Raw genomic sequence first — 20,000 nt, forward strand, 5'->3', positions numbered from 1 at the left:
AATTTGTAGTTGTCATAACGGTTTTTTAACCTTGGGAGTTCCTAATGAGAGTAACATCATCTGGCATTAGACAGTGACATCATTCTATAAATGCCTCTCTCTGGAGGAAAAGGGTTATAATGATTAATATTTTGAACTATTTTGAGCTTCTTTGGGATCCCAATGTAGCTGATCTTTGCAAGGTTTGTCTATTATCAAAAGCATTTTTGTTAAGGTTTGGGTTGTTTCAGCTATGGTACCTTCCACCCCCTACCCCCCACCCCCAGAATAGTCATGCCCATCTCTGCATTACTATTGCACTGCTATACCAACCAAATATCTTCTTCCAGGTGGAGACTTGACAAGTATTTCTTTGCTATTTTAACCCTGGGAGTTCAGAATACCGCCATTCGAAATTTTGTGTCAAGAATTATTTTGATTGGTTAAAACGAGTATTATTAGCTGTGATAACAAACGGATATAAAGAAAGCCATTTTGTTTAGTTTCTCTCAACTTGTGTTTGTGTTTAAAGAAATGCACTAAGAAATGGTGAAAGGAGTTTGAAAAAATCGAAATTCTTTTAACCTGGGAATGCAATTTAAGCTTACAATGGAGCACAGTCATTTTTATCCGGGATATTTGATGACCTGTTCAGTAGATTCCTTCCATATCCATGAGACTCTGGATATGGAAGGAATCGGATATAGTGTGGGAGTGTTGACGGAAGTGCAGTCTGATGACGAATATCACTGTGGATAAGAGCTAGCACAGACAACGCTAAACCACATTCAATTAGTTTTTTACCACAATATTCAAGGCCAAAGAAAATGTTTATTTCAGAGCGTGACCAAGATCATGACACAAAGAAAGAGCAAGCGTTGTCTATAACTTTTTTGCAATCTGACTGGTTTATTTTCCAAATGACTGTTCCTGATTGCCTATCACAATTGCGTGAAACATTGACATGAGCGTGACGCGAGCAAGGTTGTCTAGACTCTTATCAACAACAGCCAATTAGCCAATCAGATTGCAAGATTGTCAATGGTAAAATTCAGTTTTCACCTATCCTCAATTGCCAGTGTTAGCAGCTGTGATTCACAATCACCTAATTAGTAGAGAACTTTGCGCTTGCGTAAATGAGCTTAAGACTTTAATAAACTAATCATTATAATCGTCGTCATGATCATCGTGTTTATTTTTAAAATAGGTTTGGAATGATCTGCCGGAGCTCAAGGCTGTTGTTCAATACCTTGGAGAAATAGAAGGAGAAAGACCACCAAATGTGTACTCTGTAAGCTTTGGGTTTTTCTTGAATTATCAGTTTGATAGTAGGGTTGGGTAGATGATTGGGCAATCGGCAAAAAATAAGGGGGGGGGGGGGGGGTCTTTGATTTGGCAATAATTAATTCTGAAATTGTAGAAGATACTTATTCAGCCCACTGTCCAACAGTTCTTCCCTTAATCATTGTCTCAGTTGAAACACCCAAAGAGTCCTCTTCTTAGGCTGAAATCTAAAGTTGGAGGTCAATTCACCTGGAAAGAACCTTTTAAAAGTGCTTTAGTGATGCCTTGAATAAAATTTCCATAATTTATCAACACTAGCGGTGGCTCAAACCGCGCACCGGTGGCTCAGTTGGTTGAGCACCGGGCTGTCACGTGGAAGGTTGTGAGTTCAACTCCGGACGGACCAACACTCAGGGTCTTTAAATAACTGAGGAGAAAGTGCTGCCTTTGTAATTACATCTGCAAATGGTTAGACTCTCTAGTCTTCTTGGATAAGGACGATAAGCCGGAGGTCCCCTCTCACAACCCTTCAATGTTCATAATCCCGTGGGACGCAAAAGAACCCACACGCTTGTCGCAAAGAGTAGGGCATGTAGTTCCTGGTGTTGTGGTCTGTCTTCTGTGGTATATCATGGTTGGGAGGGTAAAAAGGGCGCACTTAATTTGGAGCCTCGCTCTGTTGTGTGACCCCCACCACAGTTGTGGTAAAGTTAAAGTAAATGGTTATCTTAAACAAACTCAAATTGATTGGACAAAAGTTCTCTAAACCCTGTTGCCTGACATATACAGCTGTAGTGAATATGAGTTCATGCAGACTGAAATCTACTTGTAATATTGAATTTAATTAACCCACTGACACCACAAACTAAGGACGCCACAAGTTGTCGAGTAAAATCGCGTGGCGTTCGACAGAGTAAAATCTGTTAAATCTCAATTCCAAGAGTCAGTGGGTTAAAGAAAAATCCTCCCTTTATAGTGGAAAGAGTTTATGAAACTTGGTAAAGAGGTTGCTGATGAAGTTCTTCAAGCAAGAATTGACGATTTGGTCCCAAATAAATGCTGTACCCTTGTCTACACTGTAAGTTTTACCAGATTTTTTTATTGGCAGTTGTGAAACTTGTTAATTCAGCTTGTACTGTAGAACATTTTGTAAATTTGAGTTATTAACAGTAAGGGAAGCACCACCTATTAAGTCATGTCTTTATATACTACGATTACATCTTGCAGTCTGGAACCACTGGAAATCCCAAAGGTGTCATGCTTTCCCATGACAATGTAAGTTTAATTTTAGACTTAATTAATATATTTTTGGTTTGCATCCACGTGATGTGACGGCCATGTTGATGTACAAAACAAAAGAAAAATGCCCCACAAGCTTTGCATAATCATAGTCAAATTCCCAAAAGAAATTTCACTGCATTGTTCTGTACACCGACATGGCTGCCGTGACATCAGATGCAAACCGTCAATAGATTTAGCCAAGCCTAATTAATTCTTACAATATAACCTGGTTTGAGCCTGCAATGCAATCGAAAACCTGTCAGTACCTGGTCAGGGGACCTCTAGAGCTTTAAACTTGAGCCTGCGATATGGTCATGTGGTACTGGTCAACAGATACCTTGTTTTGACAGGTGACAATTTTCCAAAACATGGATGTCCAATATCAAAGATCCTGCCGAAAAAGGCGGGTTGACCACAGAGATTCACATTTGCTTACATGGAGGGGTGGACAGCCTTACAGTCGACCAAAACCAAATTTTCTCACATGGATGGGTTACCGTATTTTCTTACCCGTGGTGCTCCGCACACCCGCCTTTGGCGTGCAGAGTACAATCAAAAAGGCTTTTTTTCTTTTGTGAGAAAATAAATAATAATACCAGTCAGCTCTTGTGAGTGGTACAGTACGATACATGGAAGATGCGATTGCCATCACAGCAAACAATTATTGGGCGAAATAAAATTCTTGGAAAAGTGTATGGGTTATGATCCACTCCCAACATCAGTGGCTTCATCGCTCAGTTGGTTAGACCATTGCACTGGCATTGCGAGGTCAATTGGGTTAGACCCTGTTAAAATCCTACATTTTTCAGCTTCTCTACACAATTGCTATAATTGCGTTGACTTCGTAACTACGAGTATCATTGCTCCATTTAATTTCATATTCGCAGCTCGATATATGATTCATTTCACATATCATTTCATTCATTGGCTAGGATGCTGCCTAAGAAAATTTTTCCAGAGCCCTTTGCCCTTCCAGCATTAAAAGTTAGTAACCTGTAGAGCGCAGAATTAATTAATCAATTAAAAGTGAGGATGAATCAGGTTGTGATAAGCTAGGCGCCCGTTCGGGCTACTCATTCAGAAATTTGGTCGCCCACACTCGCAAGTAAGGGGCCTCAGACGACTGGGCGACCATTAGGCAGCAGCCTTGCATGATTGGTATTTTTGTAATCATTATGCAGTTAGTGTGGACTTCCTGGGTTGGTCTTAAGCACTTTGGTGGTGGACAGAAAGGTCCAGAGCAGGTCATTAGCTATCTCCCTTTGAGTCACATTGCAGCTCAGGTAAGTGTCTAATTCTTTTGAAGTTTAATTGATTTTCCAGTTTTGAATTTGCAGTGAATTTTTATGACGTAAACGTCATAACTGAGGAATCATGGTGTGGTTAGAGACTCCATTCACTACTGAGTAGTTGTTGGAAGCTTTCCAAAAAAAGATATAAAAATTGAAAGAAACTTGGAGAAGAATTCATGAAAGGGACTTTTTAGTGACTTGGTGGTTGGGTGAGCACGAAATCATCAAGTCTGCAGTTTGTTTTGATTCCAACATTTAGCCTTTTTCCTTACAAATTTGCAACAAACTAATATTTGTGAATGAATCATTGCATTACAATGTAGCTAAAATTCTTCTTTTTTTTCAACCTGTTGTGGTCTTTCAGATATTGGACATTTTCATGCCAATCACTATTGCTTCTTCTGTTTGGTTTGCACAGCCAGATGCTCTCAAGGTAAACAGTCATCTACAAAATTTGATTTACATTTTGAGATATTAATAGTTAGTAGGTAAATTCCAATCTACAATTTTTTATATAATAATGCTTTATCTAGGCAATAGAAATATATTTTTGCCACAAACATCATGAAAACGTGTAGTTTTGCCCTCAAAAGACAATAGAATCCTACGCCCAAGTGAAATACACAATATAATTTTACACCATTCTATTGATTAACTGATGTTAACTATAATATTATTTATGTCTCCACAGGGTTCGCTTGTTAACACCTTCAAGGAAGTCAGGCCTACTTTGATTTTTGGAGTACCTAGGTGAGAAACATGTAAACTAGCAATATTTTGAAGTGAAAAAACATTCTCTGGTTAAAAAGATTAACCCATTGACTCTCGGTGGTTCCCCATTGACGAGTAAAATCGTCTGGCATTAGACAGAGTGAAATACCTAGTCTGGCTGGTTTAGGCCAGTTTGGGTGTTAAAGGGAAAAACGTAAGCTTTCGGCTATCAGTCCATAGCCATTTGTTAAAGGCTGTAGACTGATAGCCGAAAGCTTATGTTTTTAATCTTTTTTAATTCGAGAAAGTTCTTTCACTTTAATATGTCTTATCCTGGATACAGCTCTATTTTAACTAACACTATTTTTTATATTATTGAGTCTTTGATGCCTTATCTGAGAATGCTGATCAATGCTTTTTCTTTTCTTTCTTGGTTGTTTCATAATTTGATTGAACCGGCAATTCTATTTTTGAATACAAGATAGGGAAAGAGATCATAACATTCTAAGATTCTCCAAGTTTAGTGTAAAAATAACATTTTTTTGTTCCCCAGCAATGATGAGAAAAAGATAAAATTTGTCACTTGTGTTCTTTTTTACTCTTGTGGTGTTCTGTTTCCTTGGATAACAGACAGCTTCAAAATTTCCCTGCTTTGAATCCGATCATTCAAAAAAGGCCACTAAAACCATTGCAATAATTTTGCAATTGAATTGGAAGAGACATTCTCTAAATGTCTTGAGATGAATTATGAGTACACCAGGCTGTATGTAGTTTGAGATACGGTATTAACTAGATTAAACGCTGCACCCAATCAGAAGAATGCAACGTTTATTGAGGATTGTAAGGAAAAAAAAAACAAGTACACATTAAATTCTCTGAATGTTCAACACAAGCCAGGCAATTACGAGTCTATCTTAGCAAAAAAGTGAGACATTGGAACTTTAAACATGTTTCTGTTTTACTGTAATAATATTATAAATGTCTACCATGATAATATGATTGTTGTCAGTGATTTAGAAATACATGTGCATATGATTTTGAAATAAACACCACCCTCAAATAAACGGGCATTATGAAACCGGGAAACAGCGAAACAGAGAAACACCGAAACAGCGAAATGAAGCACTAAAACACCACGTATGACCCCACCATACATTGAATACTAACTGACAAAGGTTGGATTTGAGATAAATATTGTAAGTAGGCCTAAAACGTTATTGCAGCTCCCAATTCATTGAGATTTAGATTAGGATTCAGATAAAGACTGGGATAAGGAACTATAATGATACTTAATCTCAAATCCAACCTTTGTTGGCTAGTATTCAATGTATGGTGGTGACCGTCATACACCTGTACATGGTGTTTTGGTGCTTCCTTTCACTGTTTTGTTGTTTAGTAATGTCCCAAATAAATGCTGCCCTTGAATAAACGCCACATGGAACACACTTAAAATTTAATAAACACCTTGGCATTTAATCAAGTTAATACAGTACTCGAAAGATCAAGCGTCATATTCTCCATTCTCCATACGGTATATGAGCTGATTACCCGAAACTGAGTGAACCAATCAGAAAGCAAGAAATGCAATACCCTAGGTTGAACATTTATTAATAGTATCATATTAATCCACTGAAACAGAGTGTATGAAAAGATCATGGAAAAAATGAAGGCAATAGGACAACAAAACACTGGATTAAAGCGAAAGATTGCTGAATATGCAAAGGGTGTGGCTTTGAAAGGAAACATGAATCTTGAAAAGGGGTGAGTATTTATCACATCGTTAGTACCACTGAACTTCAAAGATTGTGAACAGAAAAATGGTTCAGGCATGTTCAGACAATAATGGGGACCGTTTGAGTCAGTGAGTGCTTCCAGCAATTCTACTTTTCAATAAAACCTGGATCTAGAAAATGCAAAACTCCAGAAACATCACCTTTTTGATTTGTGATTTACACTCAAAATGAAAATACTAAGGCTTTTATGTCGATCTCACTTAATGTGTCACTTTTTTTAGATAAGATGTGAACTTTTTTAAGGATTTCTCTCTGTTGCTGAAGTCAGTTATTTTCTCAAGTTATCACTTTATTTTGCTTTTTTGTGAAAATGTCACTGACGAGAATTTCTCTAGTATTTCCAGCTTTTGCCTGTTTCAGTCAAAATAGAAAAATGTCGACTTTTTTCCGCTTTCTCTGTTTGACCTCCTCGATTGACAGCTGTCAAAAAAAAAAATGGCACAGAAGCAATCATTGATTGGTTAGGTGCAAGTTTATTGCCTGGTTTTGATTAGGCTGAAACATCTTCAAAGCATTAATTTCATTGATAATAATTATTATTGAAGTGCAGTTTGGTAACAAAAGGCAGTAACCGGCTGTTAAAAAATTAATTACTGGTCACACAAGGTAGAGTGCATAACTTTAATAGAGGGGTAAAATTTATCCAGGGGAGCAGGTTTTGTGGAGCATTAGAGCACTTGCCTGTCACCTGGGTTCGATTATGTGAATTCAATTGAGTTTGTTGGTTCTCTACTACTCTGCTCTGAGACCTTTTTCCCTTGATAAGTACTCTGGTTTTCACCTCTCCTCAGTACACCTCAAAAAACCAACTTTTGATTTGATTCGAGCATATATAGTTACACCATAATCCAGGATTTTTCTTAGGAGGGGGTGCACCACGAAGGGATTGCATAGCTGACTGCTGTCGTTTTTTTTAGAAAGGTGCAGGTCATCTTGGGGGAGGGGGGAGGGGGAGGGGTGCATGCACCCCCTGCACCCTCCCCCTAGATTTTCCCCTGCAAAGTAGTTCCCCAGCTCTAGAAGACTCAATACACTTATAAAAAGTTCATTATTATTATTACTATTATTGTTGTTATTATTCATAGCAAAACAGTGGCAATCAAACAAGCAGTAATTTGCCTCCAAATTGTATCTCTTGTGTGAATTTTGCATTCTTTATGTGCCAATAAAAATTGAGCAGCTGCAAAGCTCTTGACCCAATTATCGCACATTTGATTGCAACAAGGGGTAAAGAACTTAGAAATTGAGGGTCAGTTGACATAGCTGTTTTTTTTATATTCCAGACAATCATTGCCCTTTGGCTGGACACTTGCAACTGCCTTGCTGAAAAAGGTTCATACACTTTACTTCAACCTTCAATAAATTAACCGCACAGACTTTACCTGGAGTGTCAAATTTAGGGAGCTCTTCTAGCTAATGGCGGGTTGATGATCTCAGTTCCATGCCTTCTGCCTTCGCAAACAACGATGACAAACATGAGTAATCTCATAATTTTTAAATTCGAATGTGTCAACATTCATCATCAGAAGTTGCCGTTGAGGCAGGGTTGCCAGGTCGTCTTTTACGTAATCGGCCTAACTGATCGCCCAAATCGGCGAAATTGGAGTAAAAAAGGCCAAATTGATAAAATCACGTGAATGTTACCGTACGTTCGCTAAAAACGGCAAATACGCGACAAAAGAGGCGAATCAAGCCGAGAGAAGAGCGTGGGTACTGGGTGCAAGGTTGCAACAGTGCTGATTGCGCAATGGAAGTCGGATAAGTTGGATTACAAACAGCAATTCGACTATCAATCGAGTATTGAATATGAGTAAAATACCTAATGATAAAAAAAGTGTGACAACAAAATTTGAAAAGGCCAAACGGATTTCAAAAAGGCCAAATTCGAGTTATCTGGCCGAAATAAGGCCAAACTGGCAACCCTGCGTTGAGGAAAGCCCTATATTTAAGTAGTGAAAACTTATGGAAACTGGAAACTAGTTAAAAAAGAAACAATGTGATTGGTCGAGAAAAGTAACAAAAGGAAGGTGATTACTCTTCATCGATTGCAGAGCACTCAATGGGAACCGGGCATAACATGTTAAGTGGTACCATTTCCAAATCCTGGCGAATGGTCGTTCTGACTTACACTGCAGGATTAAGGAAACTCTTGCTTCTTAGCGGCTGTTAATACACGTTTACAGCGGCAGTTTTGGAAGAAAAAATTATTGACATTAATAAAAAATGACATCCTCGCAGTTAGTGATGTGGTAGTCTAGTGGTTAAGTGAAGGGGTATTAATTACACGTTCCCAGGTTCGATTCCTGCGAGTCCAGACATTAGGGTTCCGCTTTTAAAAGAAATATGTTCATTTCCCATAATCCATATCAAGCTTTCAGTGTTCTGAAATAACGATAATAGTAAATTGAAAGCAAATGAACAATTAACGATAATCGTCAATTCAAGGTAGAGAACATGTTGGTTCAAAAGCGATTCCATTTCTCGTGTCTCTCCCCACCCTCTACCGGGATTTGGAGTTTCTATTGAATGACTGATGTTGTGTTCTAAGGTTCGGGTCGCATTGGGACTGGACAGATGCCGATTGTGCTTTGTGGGTGCTGCTCCCGTAACCATGGAAACCCTGAGATATTTTCAGAGCATCAACATCCCACTGTTTGAGCTGTTTGGAATGAGTGAGACTTCAGGGCCGCATTCCATGTCGATTCCTGGTCATGTAGTTTCGGGGAGCTGTGGCATTGCCATGGAAGGTGTTAAAATGAAAATAGCAAATGAAGACGACGACGGAAATGGAGAGGTAAGATCCGATGACTAATTTTAAAGGTTACATGGTGAAAGCACCAGCGGTAATTGACCTACTTCTATGGGTTCTTTTCGTGTGTCCAATGGATATAGCTTTTCCTCCTTGCTAGCACTGACATTCACACTGATGTCTAGTCAGGTGGTACACCACCGTACCAGGGGGGTGCAAGGATAGCGTAGTGGTGTGAGCACTCGCCTTCCACCAATGTGGCCCGGGTTCCAGTTTGTTGGTTCTCTACTCTGCTGTGGGATGTTTTTCTCCGGGTGCTCCGGTTTTCCCCTCTTTTCGAAAACAATCACTTGATTTTAATTGCGAAAATTTGTTCATTTCAGTTTACAGTGTATACTCGTATTCTCAGTATTGGACTGGAACTAGCCTGCAATGGAGGCTTAAGCGGGAGAAGATATTAATTAAAGGGACAGTTTCACGGTTTTGCGCATGTCCAAGCTTTATCGCTAGCAGTTGTAAATTTTACGGTTTCTTACTGAACCAGATGATGTTAATTAAACACAGAGAGTATTAAAGCAAGTACACTGAATGACTAAGGCCCAAATTTGGTGGAAGACACTGCGGGTTTACACAGAAAATATCGAATTAAGTTTTGATCTCGAATTTATTGTACGGGTCGATAATTTAGTCTACGCACGAGTAGTCATAACGCACGAGTAATCTATTCGCACGCAGTAGGCTCATAACACCAAGGAAATTATTACAAAAATAATTCCAATGAGTAATCCATTACTATGGGATTGTTTCCGTTTCCTGCTTCAGTGCTTTCGATTGTTTCAATAACAATGGAATTAAATGGGCTGACCTGACAGTTTGCCCATGCGCAGAGACGTGAAACTCTCTCTTTAAAAGTGTTTGCATTTGAAAAGATTCCCGCGCATTAGCCTCCATTGCGAGCTAGTTCAGTCCAATGCTGAGAATGCAAACAGGTCATTTTCGAATTCTCACGGCTGGACTGGATCTGGCATAGAATGGAGGCTAATGCGGGCAAGTCTTTTCAAGTGCAAATTAATTTGCCCTCATTAGCCTCGATTTCATGCTAGATCCAGCCCAACCGTTAGAATACAAAACTGGCCTATTAGTGCGCCAGCGCTAGAAGACAGACACTTCAGTCCTTCCTTTCCTTTTCTTACCAACCAGTGAAGATGCCATCCCGCTGTTGATCCCTTTACTGAACTGGGTTATCGCACTTCACAAGCGCATAGTCAGGGTTTCTTGACAACTTCCCTTTTGTCCACTTTACTGTGATACCACTCCAACAAAAAGGGTTTCATTTTCCGGATTTGTTTTCAATACACTCTTACATGATTCCCGTATTGACGACTGCATTGGTTCTCTCTCAGCTGTGTGTTAAGGGACGCCACGTTTTCATGGGATACTTGATGAACGAGGAAAAGACAAAGGAGACACTGGATGAGGCCGGATGGCTTCACTCAGGAGATATCGCAAGGATTGACCAGGTTAGCTTTTAGTCACAGAAGCTTCTTGCGTCTCCGGTCGTGATCCATTTAAAACCATAGACTTGGAAATTGCACGAGTTATTAAAAGCAAAACCTTGGAAGAAAGGACGTATGATATGATCAATGGCATAATAAGTGTTCTCGCTCTTCACAACCATTTGAGCCGATGCCTGTTCGTTAACTTCTTTGGGTTCGCAAAAAATACAAGCAAGACCGAGAAGAAGCCTTAGTCATCTGCAGGTCCAGATTTAATATAAATGGCCAAATCAAAAGCTCATACCAATCATAGTTTTTTTGGTGGTGATATCTAAGGGGCTTAATTGACTATGCAAAAGTGACGAAATAACGCGGGTTACCTTTATTGAAAAGATATGATCCCAACAACCCTTCTGTACATGCACCCATTGCATGGTAGATGCTTTGTTGAGAGATAATCTTGTTAAAAAAAGTTGACTTGAATTATGATTTATTTTCTTAGAATGGGCAGCTCTTCATCACTGGACGAATCAAAGGTGAGCAGAGCAGATATAAGTCCGGCGTTTTGAAATGACCTGACTGCGTCCATGTCGGCGTCCTTTAAACAAGATTATAGCGGCTATCTTGGTGCTTCGAGCAAACTAATCACCCTAAAGATCAAAGACCACCAAACTACGTCCGTGGAACAGCTTTTTCTCTTGTTTCTGTTGAATCATGGATGCCCAATGAAAAAGCACTCCATTCAAACCCCTCAAAATCACATTTCCAACTGGACTCAAATTAACGTTTCAGTCGAATTTTTTTTTTTTGGCCGGTCACGATCCATTTCAACTCTTGTATCTTGCAGCACTTTGATTTAACGGGCTACAGTTCTCCATCATGATCTTCTGTTTTTGGAGAAGCGGACGCCCTTTTTCGCTGCATATAAATGTCTTTATTTGTAGCTGAATTTGCACCTGTCGACATACTCACAGCGACTATTTAACAATTATTCTTCTCTAGCGTGCTGGATATGAAGTGATCATTTTATGTCCAGCAAGCCCGAGTAGAATAATTGTTTTGTTAGAAACTTCAGGATCACCAACTCTTCCATGTTGATTCACCGGTTAGTTCCGGTCCAAAACGGCTTTGGTCGGCCATTTTTCTTCAGAGTTGCAAAAAAAATGTTTTCAGCTCACTTTATTGCTGACGCGTTCCTTGCCCATATTAGGAAGTAAGGAGACAGTGTGGCCCAGTGGTTAGGGCGCTTGCCTTGAGATCCGGAGATCCCGGGTTAAAGACTCGCTCTGACCACTCGTTGAATTTTTCTCGTGGTAGTCTCTGGTTCAACTTCCCAGCTGCTCTTGTAAATAGCCAACTGGTTTGCCTCCGGCCAGTTGGGATTCTTACCAGTTGTTGTTGTTGTTCTGTTCCGTCGTTTCGTTGTGTTTCAGTGGCCCTGAAAAGCCCCTATGGGGAGCGGCCAATTAAGTATGTATTGTATTGTATTGTATTGCATTATTAGGTAGAGCAGGTATCTATGAACTGATAGGCTGTGTCCGGCGAGGCAATGAAAATGCTGGAAATCTGATATCCGTAGTTCAGTTTTTAATGAATGAATGAATGAATGAATAAGTAAATATATTTTTCAGAGTTGATCATCACTGCCGGTGGGGAGAATATCGCCCCAGTCCCAATTGAAAATGCAATCAAAGCAGAGCTGCCGATAATAAACAATGCAATGGTGATCGGCGACAAGAAAAAGTTTCTCTCCTGTTTCTTAACCCTCCAGGTAAGATGCATTTCAGACAAACAGCATCTCGGATTTCATTTGTACTTTCATTCCTACCTCAAATAGGATACTTGAACATCACGACTGGTCGGTCACCACTGTTCTCAAAAAGAGGGAGTTCACACAAAGGCGTCACGACGGCTATGGCAATGAAACCTTTTCCTGAAATTAAGTATTTAATCTCTTTCACGTACGAAAAGGGACAATTTATCTTCCGAGTCGATTGGCACGAACGGTGTTGAAGTAAAGATGTAGAAGATTTTTGGTTGTATGCTCTCCATTTTTTTCCCCATCGCTGCAAGTGTATTAGCGTCTATTGACAATAACGCAACTCAGCAAGTACACGTCTCTGTTTTTCTAACGTAGTGACCTGGATACTACCAATACGACAACCACAGGCCGGAACTGGAAAACCGTGGTGTTGCATTTCTCTTGCAGCTTGTGTCGCAGCGTTTGTCACTAGCCAATGAAATGACACTTGACACTAAGAAACTTGACTCGCAACAACCAGCCAATCTTACTTGCAAAAACATTGCATGCAAGACAAGTTGCGAGTGAAAGTTCACATGTTGTAAAAAGGAAGACCTATGCGAAAGGTCATCTCAGTTGAGGTAGCAAATTGAACTGCCGCAGGGAAGCATAAAGCATTAGAACGAATAGGGTACAGCGCAATCACACGCTCAATGAATTTGTGTCTCCATAAGCCTTGGTTTTTTTACAGTTTTTGAAACTGCTTGAGTTGCAATAATCTTTGCCCAGAAAACAGTGTCAACTTCACATTTCCAAACTTTACAGACTGTATGTACTCGTGGCATGAATTTGTTTTAAGGACTAATAAAGATTCAGTGAGCATTCCTTGTTTCAGAGAGGCTCTGCACTGCAGAGCTGTGGCAGACAACGGCTTCACTTAAGGGGGCAATACCGTCTTACTTTCTCTTACTAGGTGAATGTCAACCCAGATACTGGTGTGCCTTCAGATGATCTCACACCACTCGCTATCAAATACTGCCAGTCCATTGGAAGCAATGCAAAGACTGTCTCTGAGGTTCTGTCAACCAAGGATGAGAATGTAATGAAGGCCATACAGGAGGGCATTGATCGAGCAAATGAACATGCTGTGTCTCGGGCTCAAAAGGTATGTCAGGATTAATGAAAAAGCCAAAATCATTTTCTCTTAGTAAATGTTGGAATACTTGCATGTAAGAGAGAATTGCTCGACTTGATTTTTTTTCATATTATTTTTGAACTGTGGGTAATCCCGTAAGTTTAATTGTGACTGAGACGTAAATTAAAGAAATATTTTTATTATAATACGCCTAAAAAAGCGATTGAAAAAAATAAACAAGGATGGAAACGAATGGTGAGATCCTCGCATCTCTTCAATTAGTTTTGTCTTTTGACTTTGTCCGGCCCTAATACTTGCAACTGTTCTTAAAAAGCTTCAAGTCGCATGAACAATTTAGATGACTACAAATACTCAGGGAAGCAAAGGATACAGATTTGAACTTAGCATCAGTTAAGGTGACTCGAACCAGTTTCAACACTTTAAAGAAACTGTACATACTACTATTTGGAGAGAATGACTCTACTCTGTATCACCAAACAGCCATGTCAAACGCACTCAGTAGTATGATTTATTACATCAATTTAGAAATCACTGGTGATCGTGGCAATCTGATTGCCTCTAAGCAGTGCGATTTAGTCACAAATCGCACTATTTTTTTGCTCTAAATCGCACCATTTTCCCAGCCAATAAGAAAGGAACACTAAAACATAACAACCAATCAGATTTCAAGGCTTGTTTAAGGTAACCAATCAAATTGGATGAAAGTGAAAGACAAAGAAAACCAACTGGTAAAATCCTGTATTTGAGCATGAAATAATTGTGTGAATTCTAAATGAATGTAATAGTGGTAATTGAACTTCGTGCCGTGCAAGTTTGGTCTGAAATCATACTTGTGATTTCAAATCGAAGTCGTGCTGCGCGCTCGTTCCATTTTGAAATCATACGTATGATTTCAGACCAAACTGCACTCCACTCAATTCAATTACCATTATATAACAGGCTAGTAAGTTAAAAACTTGCTTGATGACCTCCATTTCTTATGGCTGGAAAGTGTTTGTCAGCTTAAGATAAAATTCTTTGCCGGTTTTATCGCGGCCTGCAAATCACTTTTCATCAATAAAAGGTGGGTGTCACCGAGTTTGCTTCTGATACTTAAACTCTCAAGGACAAAATATATGGAGTTTTCAGATGACCATACTTTTGCTATGGTGACCCGTTACGTCGCAACCACGAGTACGTCTTGTTAAGCAATAATTGGTGTTTCCTGCTGGACGATAACGTTGACTTTGTGTGAAACAGTGTGTAGAGTGAATCCTTCTTAATACTACCGTTTCTTGAAGAGCTGAGAACTGATTTGAGTTTTGTCTTTGGGATGATTTCAATAATTAATTTTTAAAAATCTTGTGGGGAGTGGAGAATGGCGATAAAGGGATCGTTTTTTTATTCGGCGGTTAATTTAAGGTTTGCTTTCGTAGTAAGGGTCAGGATATTGGCTCGAGATACGAAAAAGATAGTCTTTCCTGTAGTCTCCCCCGCAGCCGTTTTTAGTGTCGTCACGCAACGCTCCTCATTGTGTTTTTTAAAATCAAACTGTGTTTTTAGGTTCAGAAGTTCATCATCTTAGAGAAAGACTTCTCGCTTCCTGGAGGAGAGCTAGGTAATTAATTCCTAAACAAAACCGCTTTTCAAGTCCAAAAGGTCAGTCCAGAAATGGACACTGATGAAATAATAGGATCTTACTTTATGATAGGTCAGTTGTAAGGGTAAGTTGCGCATGCCCGTAGTAGATAATTAGAAGTTTTTTCATGGCCGCGCGGAGATACGAAATTTGTCTTCGAGTGTTAAAAAATATTTTCCAACACTCAAAGAGAAATTTCGTATCTCCAAGCGGCCATGTGACACAGCAGTATTTGGCGCCATTTCTCTTTAATTTGCGCTAATGTTTCAAGCGAGTATTTACAAGCTTCGCTACACATACTTACAAAGTTCTCCTTTGAAATACCATTCCTCTCGCTGTGTTTCCCGTCGTAATTTCTCGCGGAGAGTTTCACTATGGATGAAGAGGTCACACACAAAACACAGACTCCGCAACTATTTTTAATGTTAGACAAAATCATGACCTGTGAAACATGACCAGCCGGTTTTAGAAATCTGTGAAAATTTACTTGAGTTTCGTTCCCACTTTTCTCCTCAATGCTTTCAATCAGTGATCTGTCTTTGGAGCTTTTAAATATAACGCAATATATATCTTTTTCACATTCTATTTTGTGCTCTCTTTCATGAATGTCAAATGACTCAGGCTTCGCTTCATTCATCCAGCGTACTGAGTTGTACTGAGCTCGCTTGGAGAATACGTCTCACGTGAGACAACTGATAACGAAATGCAATTTTATTTGTCAACTGATAATCATCGAATTGATTGCAGGCAATTTCCGATTTCATTCACGTTCTTATATCACGCGATTCTAAAACAGACCCAAAATTACCAGGAAGACAGGGCTGAAATTGTGGAGTGGATACAGCTGTATCCACTCCACAATCTCAGCTGAGTGTGATGCCTGGCGGTGATTATAGTTATCACCAAGTTTGTCCATTAAGCCCTTTTGATGACGACATGTTCTGGCATTGTACATTCTGCACAGGTATGATTATCAGTTACTGAAATTACATTTCGTTATCAGTTGGTTTGTGTTTTACAAATGATGTTTGTGTTCATAATAGCGCGTAATCAGCGCTAATGGCTTCAAGATGTTCAAGATGTTGTGCGGTAACTCGGTAGATTTAACAACATTGTCTCGCGTGAGACGTATTCTCCAGAAGTTAGAACCCACACGAATAGCGAGCTTGGTACCTACTCAGTAAGTTGGATAAATGAAGCGAAGCCTGAGTCCTTTGGCATTCATGAAAGAAAGCACAAAATAAAATGTGACAAAAATGTATATTGCGTTATATTTGAAAGGTTCAAAGACAGATCAATGATTTAAAGCATTGACAAGAAAAGTCACACGGGGCTTTTGGGAACGAGACTCTTGTCAATTTCAAACATTTTTTTAAAAATTGGCAGGTCATTTTTCACATTTTTGTCTAACATTAGTTGCGGAGTCTCTGTTTTGGGTGTGACCTCTTCACGCACAGTGAAACTCTCCGCGAGGAATTACGACGGAAAACACAGCGTGAGGGATGGTATTAAGGAGAACTTTGTAAGTATGTGTAGCGCAGCTTGTAAATACTCGCTTAAAACATCGGCGAACATTAAAGAGAAATGGCGCCAAATACTGCTGTGTTAACAATTGACCTCGGGTGATTATTTGTAATGAAACCGAAAAATGTAAGCCAAAGTAATCCAAAACTGATTCTACACTAATCCCCTGCACACCCCCCCCCCCCCCCCCACCCCCCAGTTTAGTCCAGTCCAGTCCAGAGTCCAGTCGATATTTTCCAACTGGCCTAGCAGCAGTGATCTTTTCACGTGTGAAGATAACATGTTATTTTCACGTGTGAAAGGTCTGACAAATAATAAATGAACTATTTGGTATAGAATGGTCTTAGCCGAGATTGAATTGCTCGAAATTTGCCTACTGTAAGACAATTAATGCTTCCTACTGTACAGTTTCATTTTGACCCTCGCCGGTTGTTACTTTCGTTAAAGGTGTCTTGAATAAAAGTGGTTTCATTATTTTAACATTTTCTCTTATCCCACAGGCCCCACCCTGAAGTTGAGGCGACCAATTGTGGTCAAGAAGTTCAAGGAAAAGATTGAAAGCCTTTACCTTGACTAATTCAAACCAAGCTGATTGAATTTTGTAGATAAACCGCGCAAATTCAGTGACAAAGAAAGTGAACAGCCGGTCAAGTGGTTGTCTAATTCATAGAATCCGCATAGAACTTTGCTTAGTTCCCTTACCGTCCAACCAATAACGTTTTCTTAGGAAAAAACAAAGAAAAGCTAAATGTGTAAAGCAAACATTATCCGTGTAGATTGAAGCAGGTCTCGCAATTTCTGGCATATTCGGTTGTTAAATACCTCTATAGCAGTTTACGGAAATCAAAGGTATTAGCACTGATTTACACTGAAATTTTGAAAGTGAGATATCGTTTGGCGGTTTTTCTCGGTGCTAAGTAGTACCGGCTTATTATTAGTGCAATGATTCGTTTCCTAACATTCAATAAATTCGCTTCCGTAGGATGAAGAAAAGTGGCAAAAATTGAGATTTTTCTTTTATTAATATTACAGATCATGATCATAAGTAAGTACTGATTGGAAGGAACATGAATATTGATATTTCAAAGAAAGTTGTATCCTTGATTCGACTGACCATCATTGAACACCACTTGCCACGAGGGTTCATCGAGATAGAGTGTTCATCGTGGAAATTTTTTTGGATTTGAACTTATTTTCTAGATTGTAGAACGGGAATGTTTTTAAAAATGATGTTGGTAGTGCTTTAGTAATTCTATAATTCTAAAACGTGGCTAACGCACATTGACGAGAAAGCGTTGTTTGCACTTTGAGAAGCCAGTACTTCATTCTTACAAGTAGGGTTGATTTAGCTGTTTAGGCAGGTCTGTTAACATTTACTTCACGTGGGTTTGTGTTTATGTCTTATCAATAAAGAGAAGCGTGACAAGGGTTTTTGCTGGCATGGACTATAATTTCAGTCGGAATGGTCTCCGATTTGTTTTACATCCCCAGTAATGACATTTCAGTTTTGACTCTTTCCCCTTCAGTAGTTTTACACTAAGAAATTTTCCATGCACCTTTTCCCGCAATCTTGATGCGATGCCAGTATAGCACGAAAAATTACCCAGTGTAGAATTTCCCTACGGATATTCAATCGTTGCGCTGGAGAAGTAAAGTCGGTTCCCCTTTCCGCGGAGCTGACACTGGTATTTTCGAATTAACTCTGGCGACCTGTGTCGCAAGGTTTCGGGATCATTAATCAATGAAAGTACTTATTTCATCTCAAGTAATCGTCAAGATCGAGACAGACTGTAAGAAACCTTATCCCCGTGCAATGCAACTTAACTGATGACGAGAAAATGTTGTACATCTGTGTACATTAACGAATTGTGACCTTCAACGCAACGATCTGAAAACTGTAAATACCGCTGGCGTGAATAAATATAGATACTTAAACTGAAATTGCTTCATTTTTCTTCACCTTCATGTTTTGTTTTCCCACTACGGAGAGTATTGTCACGATTCACATAGAGAGCTCGATCCTTTTTTCTGCAGTTGTATCCATTTTGAGTTGTCTTGGATTTTAATCCCTCCAAAATCACTCACCACCTTGCACGTCTACTTCATAAGGGACTAAAACAATACCAGTCTTTGTATAAAGGAAGACAAACAAACGAAGAGCAACAAAAATAATAATAATGTAATTTCCTACCAAATGCATATCTGGGCGTTGAAGGAGCTTGTTCTCAGCAGCTAAGTTAAGAGGATAGGATGATGGAATAATTGGCCAAATTTTCTACTTTTCAAAAGGACTTCATTGCAAGCTGGTTTGGATTTTGGCCAAACGCCTTACACTTCCTAGTCGTTCTCTCGGGCCGCTCTGTAAATTGGCCCATGGTTTTGCCATTTAAAATTCACTTCGCGCTCGCCGCTCGGCCGTGATACAAAATGAACTGAAAAGCAAAGTAGGTTTATCTCTAAGAAGTCCCCTATGTACACCCCCAGATGACTGAGGCAAATAAGATATTTCTCACATGCATGGATTTTTGAAACTAGCAAGAAAACAAAGCTTTCACGTTTAGCAGAATCTTATAATATTTCGTTGCAGTTAGGAAAAAAAGTTCTTATATCGTGAGAACCTAATCAGTTAGGGAAGGGTTCCTACTGCACTAATGACGTCATGAAATTATAGAACCCCAAGAGTCACAAGGGAAATGAGGAACAATATTACCCTGGATTCCAGAGGTTATTTTCTCGCCATGAAAAGAGCGACAAAAGAGCGAGTCACGAAGCGGCGGTTTTTCTCGCCGCTTCGTGACTCGCTCTTTTCATAGCGAGAGAAATAACCTCTGGAACCCAGGGTAGAATAATATTCGCTTCAATCTTTTTTGTTTTAAGTGACGTCGACCGTGTTCTTGGCTCTATTCTTGAGGGAGAACCAGAACAATACAGAACTGAGCAGCTAGAACGGTGTTTAAAGTGTAGGGGGTTGGAATTTACGGGCAAACGTGGCGACCATTTTAAACGAGTGAGGGGCTGTAATATGTCCTGTAAACAGTGGAAGTGACCACGCGCTTGATCCGTGCATCGATAATGGCCGTTGGTCTGCGTCGAAACTACAAAAAAAAGGATCGATGTTGGATGGAAGTGGTTCCGTAGTGCAAGTTCTGTTCCCTATTCTACTCCGTCGACAGATTGGCATGTTGGAAAAGTGTTGATGGGCTTACGCTACTCCTGCTGTTCGCAAATGGTTGCTGTTTTGCTCTGACTAACATATCTTTCATGGATTTTTCTTTGCGATATACTATAATAGTTCTCTTAGATGAGGGTAATTTTCTATCAGGTTCCATTTCCTCGTGATTGGAGTCGTATTTTGGGACAAAAATAAGAATTGTGT

At 39.5% G+C, this 20,000-nt stretch overlaps 1 protein-coding gene across 5 annotated transcripts in view; it reads left to right on the forward strand.

Moving 5' to 3' along the window:
- The window catches only part of LOC137992957 (long-chain-fatty-acid--CoA ligase ACSBG2-like), a 47,327-nt gene extending 29,275 nt beyond the window's left edge, over positions 1–18,052 (forward strand). For all 5 annotated transcript variants that reach the window (XM_068838561.1, XM_068838562.1, XM_068838564.1 and 2 more), the window contains 15 exons: positions 1,187–1,270; positions 2,240–2,341; positions 2,491–2,538; positions 3,726–3,827; positions 4,201–4,269; positions 4,528–4,586; positions 6,186–6,308; positions 7,624–7,672; positions 8,889–9,134; positions 10,493–10,609; positions 11,088–11,121; positions 12,217–12,356; positions 13,300–13,491; positions 15,025–15,079; positions 17,125–18,052. In XM_068838561.1, coding sequence (XP_068694662.1) covers positions 1,187–1,270; positions 2,240–2,341; positions 2,491–2,538; positions 3,726–3,827; positions 4,201–4,269; positions 4,528–4,586; positions 6,186–6,308; positions 7,624–7,672; positions 8,889–9,134; positions 10,493–10,609; positions 11,088–11,121; positions 12,217–12,356; positions 13,300–13,491; positions 15,025–15,079; positions 17,125–17,201 — 1,497 coding nt within the window. In that variant the 3' untranslated portion in view covers positions 17,202–18,052. The remainder of the gene's footprint in view (positions 1–1,186; positions 1,271–2,239; positions 2,342–2,490; positions 2,539–3,725; positions 3,828–4,200; positions 4,270–4,527; positions 4,587–6,185; positions 6,309–7,623; positions 7,673–8,888; positions 9,135–10,492; positions 10,610–11,087; positions 11,122–12,216; positions 12,357–13,299; positions 13,492–15,024; positions 15,080–17,124) is intronic.
- The last annotated feature ends 1,948 nt before the right edge of the window (positions 18,053–20,000 follow it).

Source organism: Montipora foliosa, chromosome 2, assembly GCF_036669935.1.
Source record: "Montipora foliosa isolate CH-2021 chromosome 2, ASM3666993v2, whole genome shotgun sequence".
Lineage (NCBI taxonomy): Eukaryota > Metazoa > Cnidaria > Anthozoa > Scleractinia > Acroporidae > Montipora > Montipora foliosa.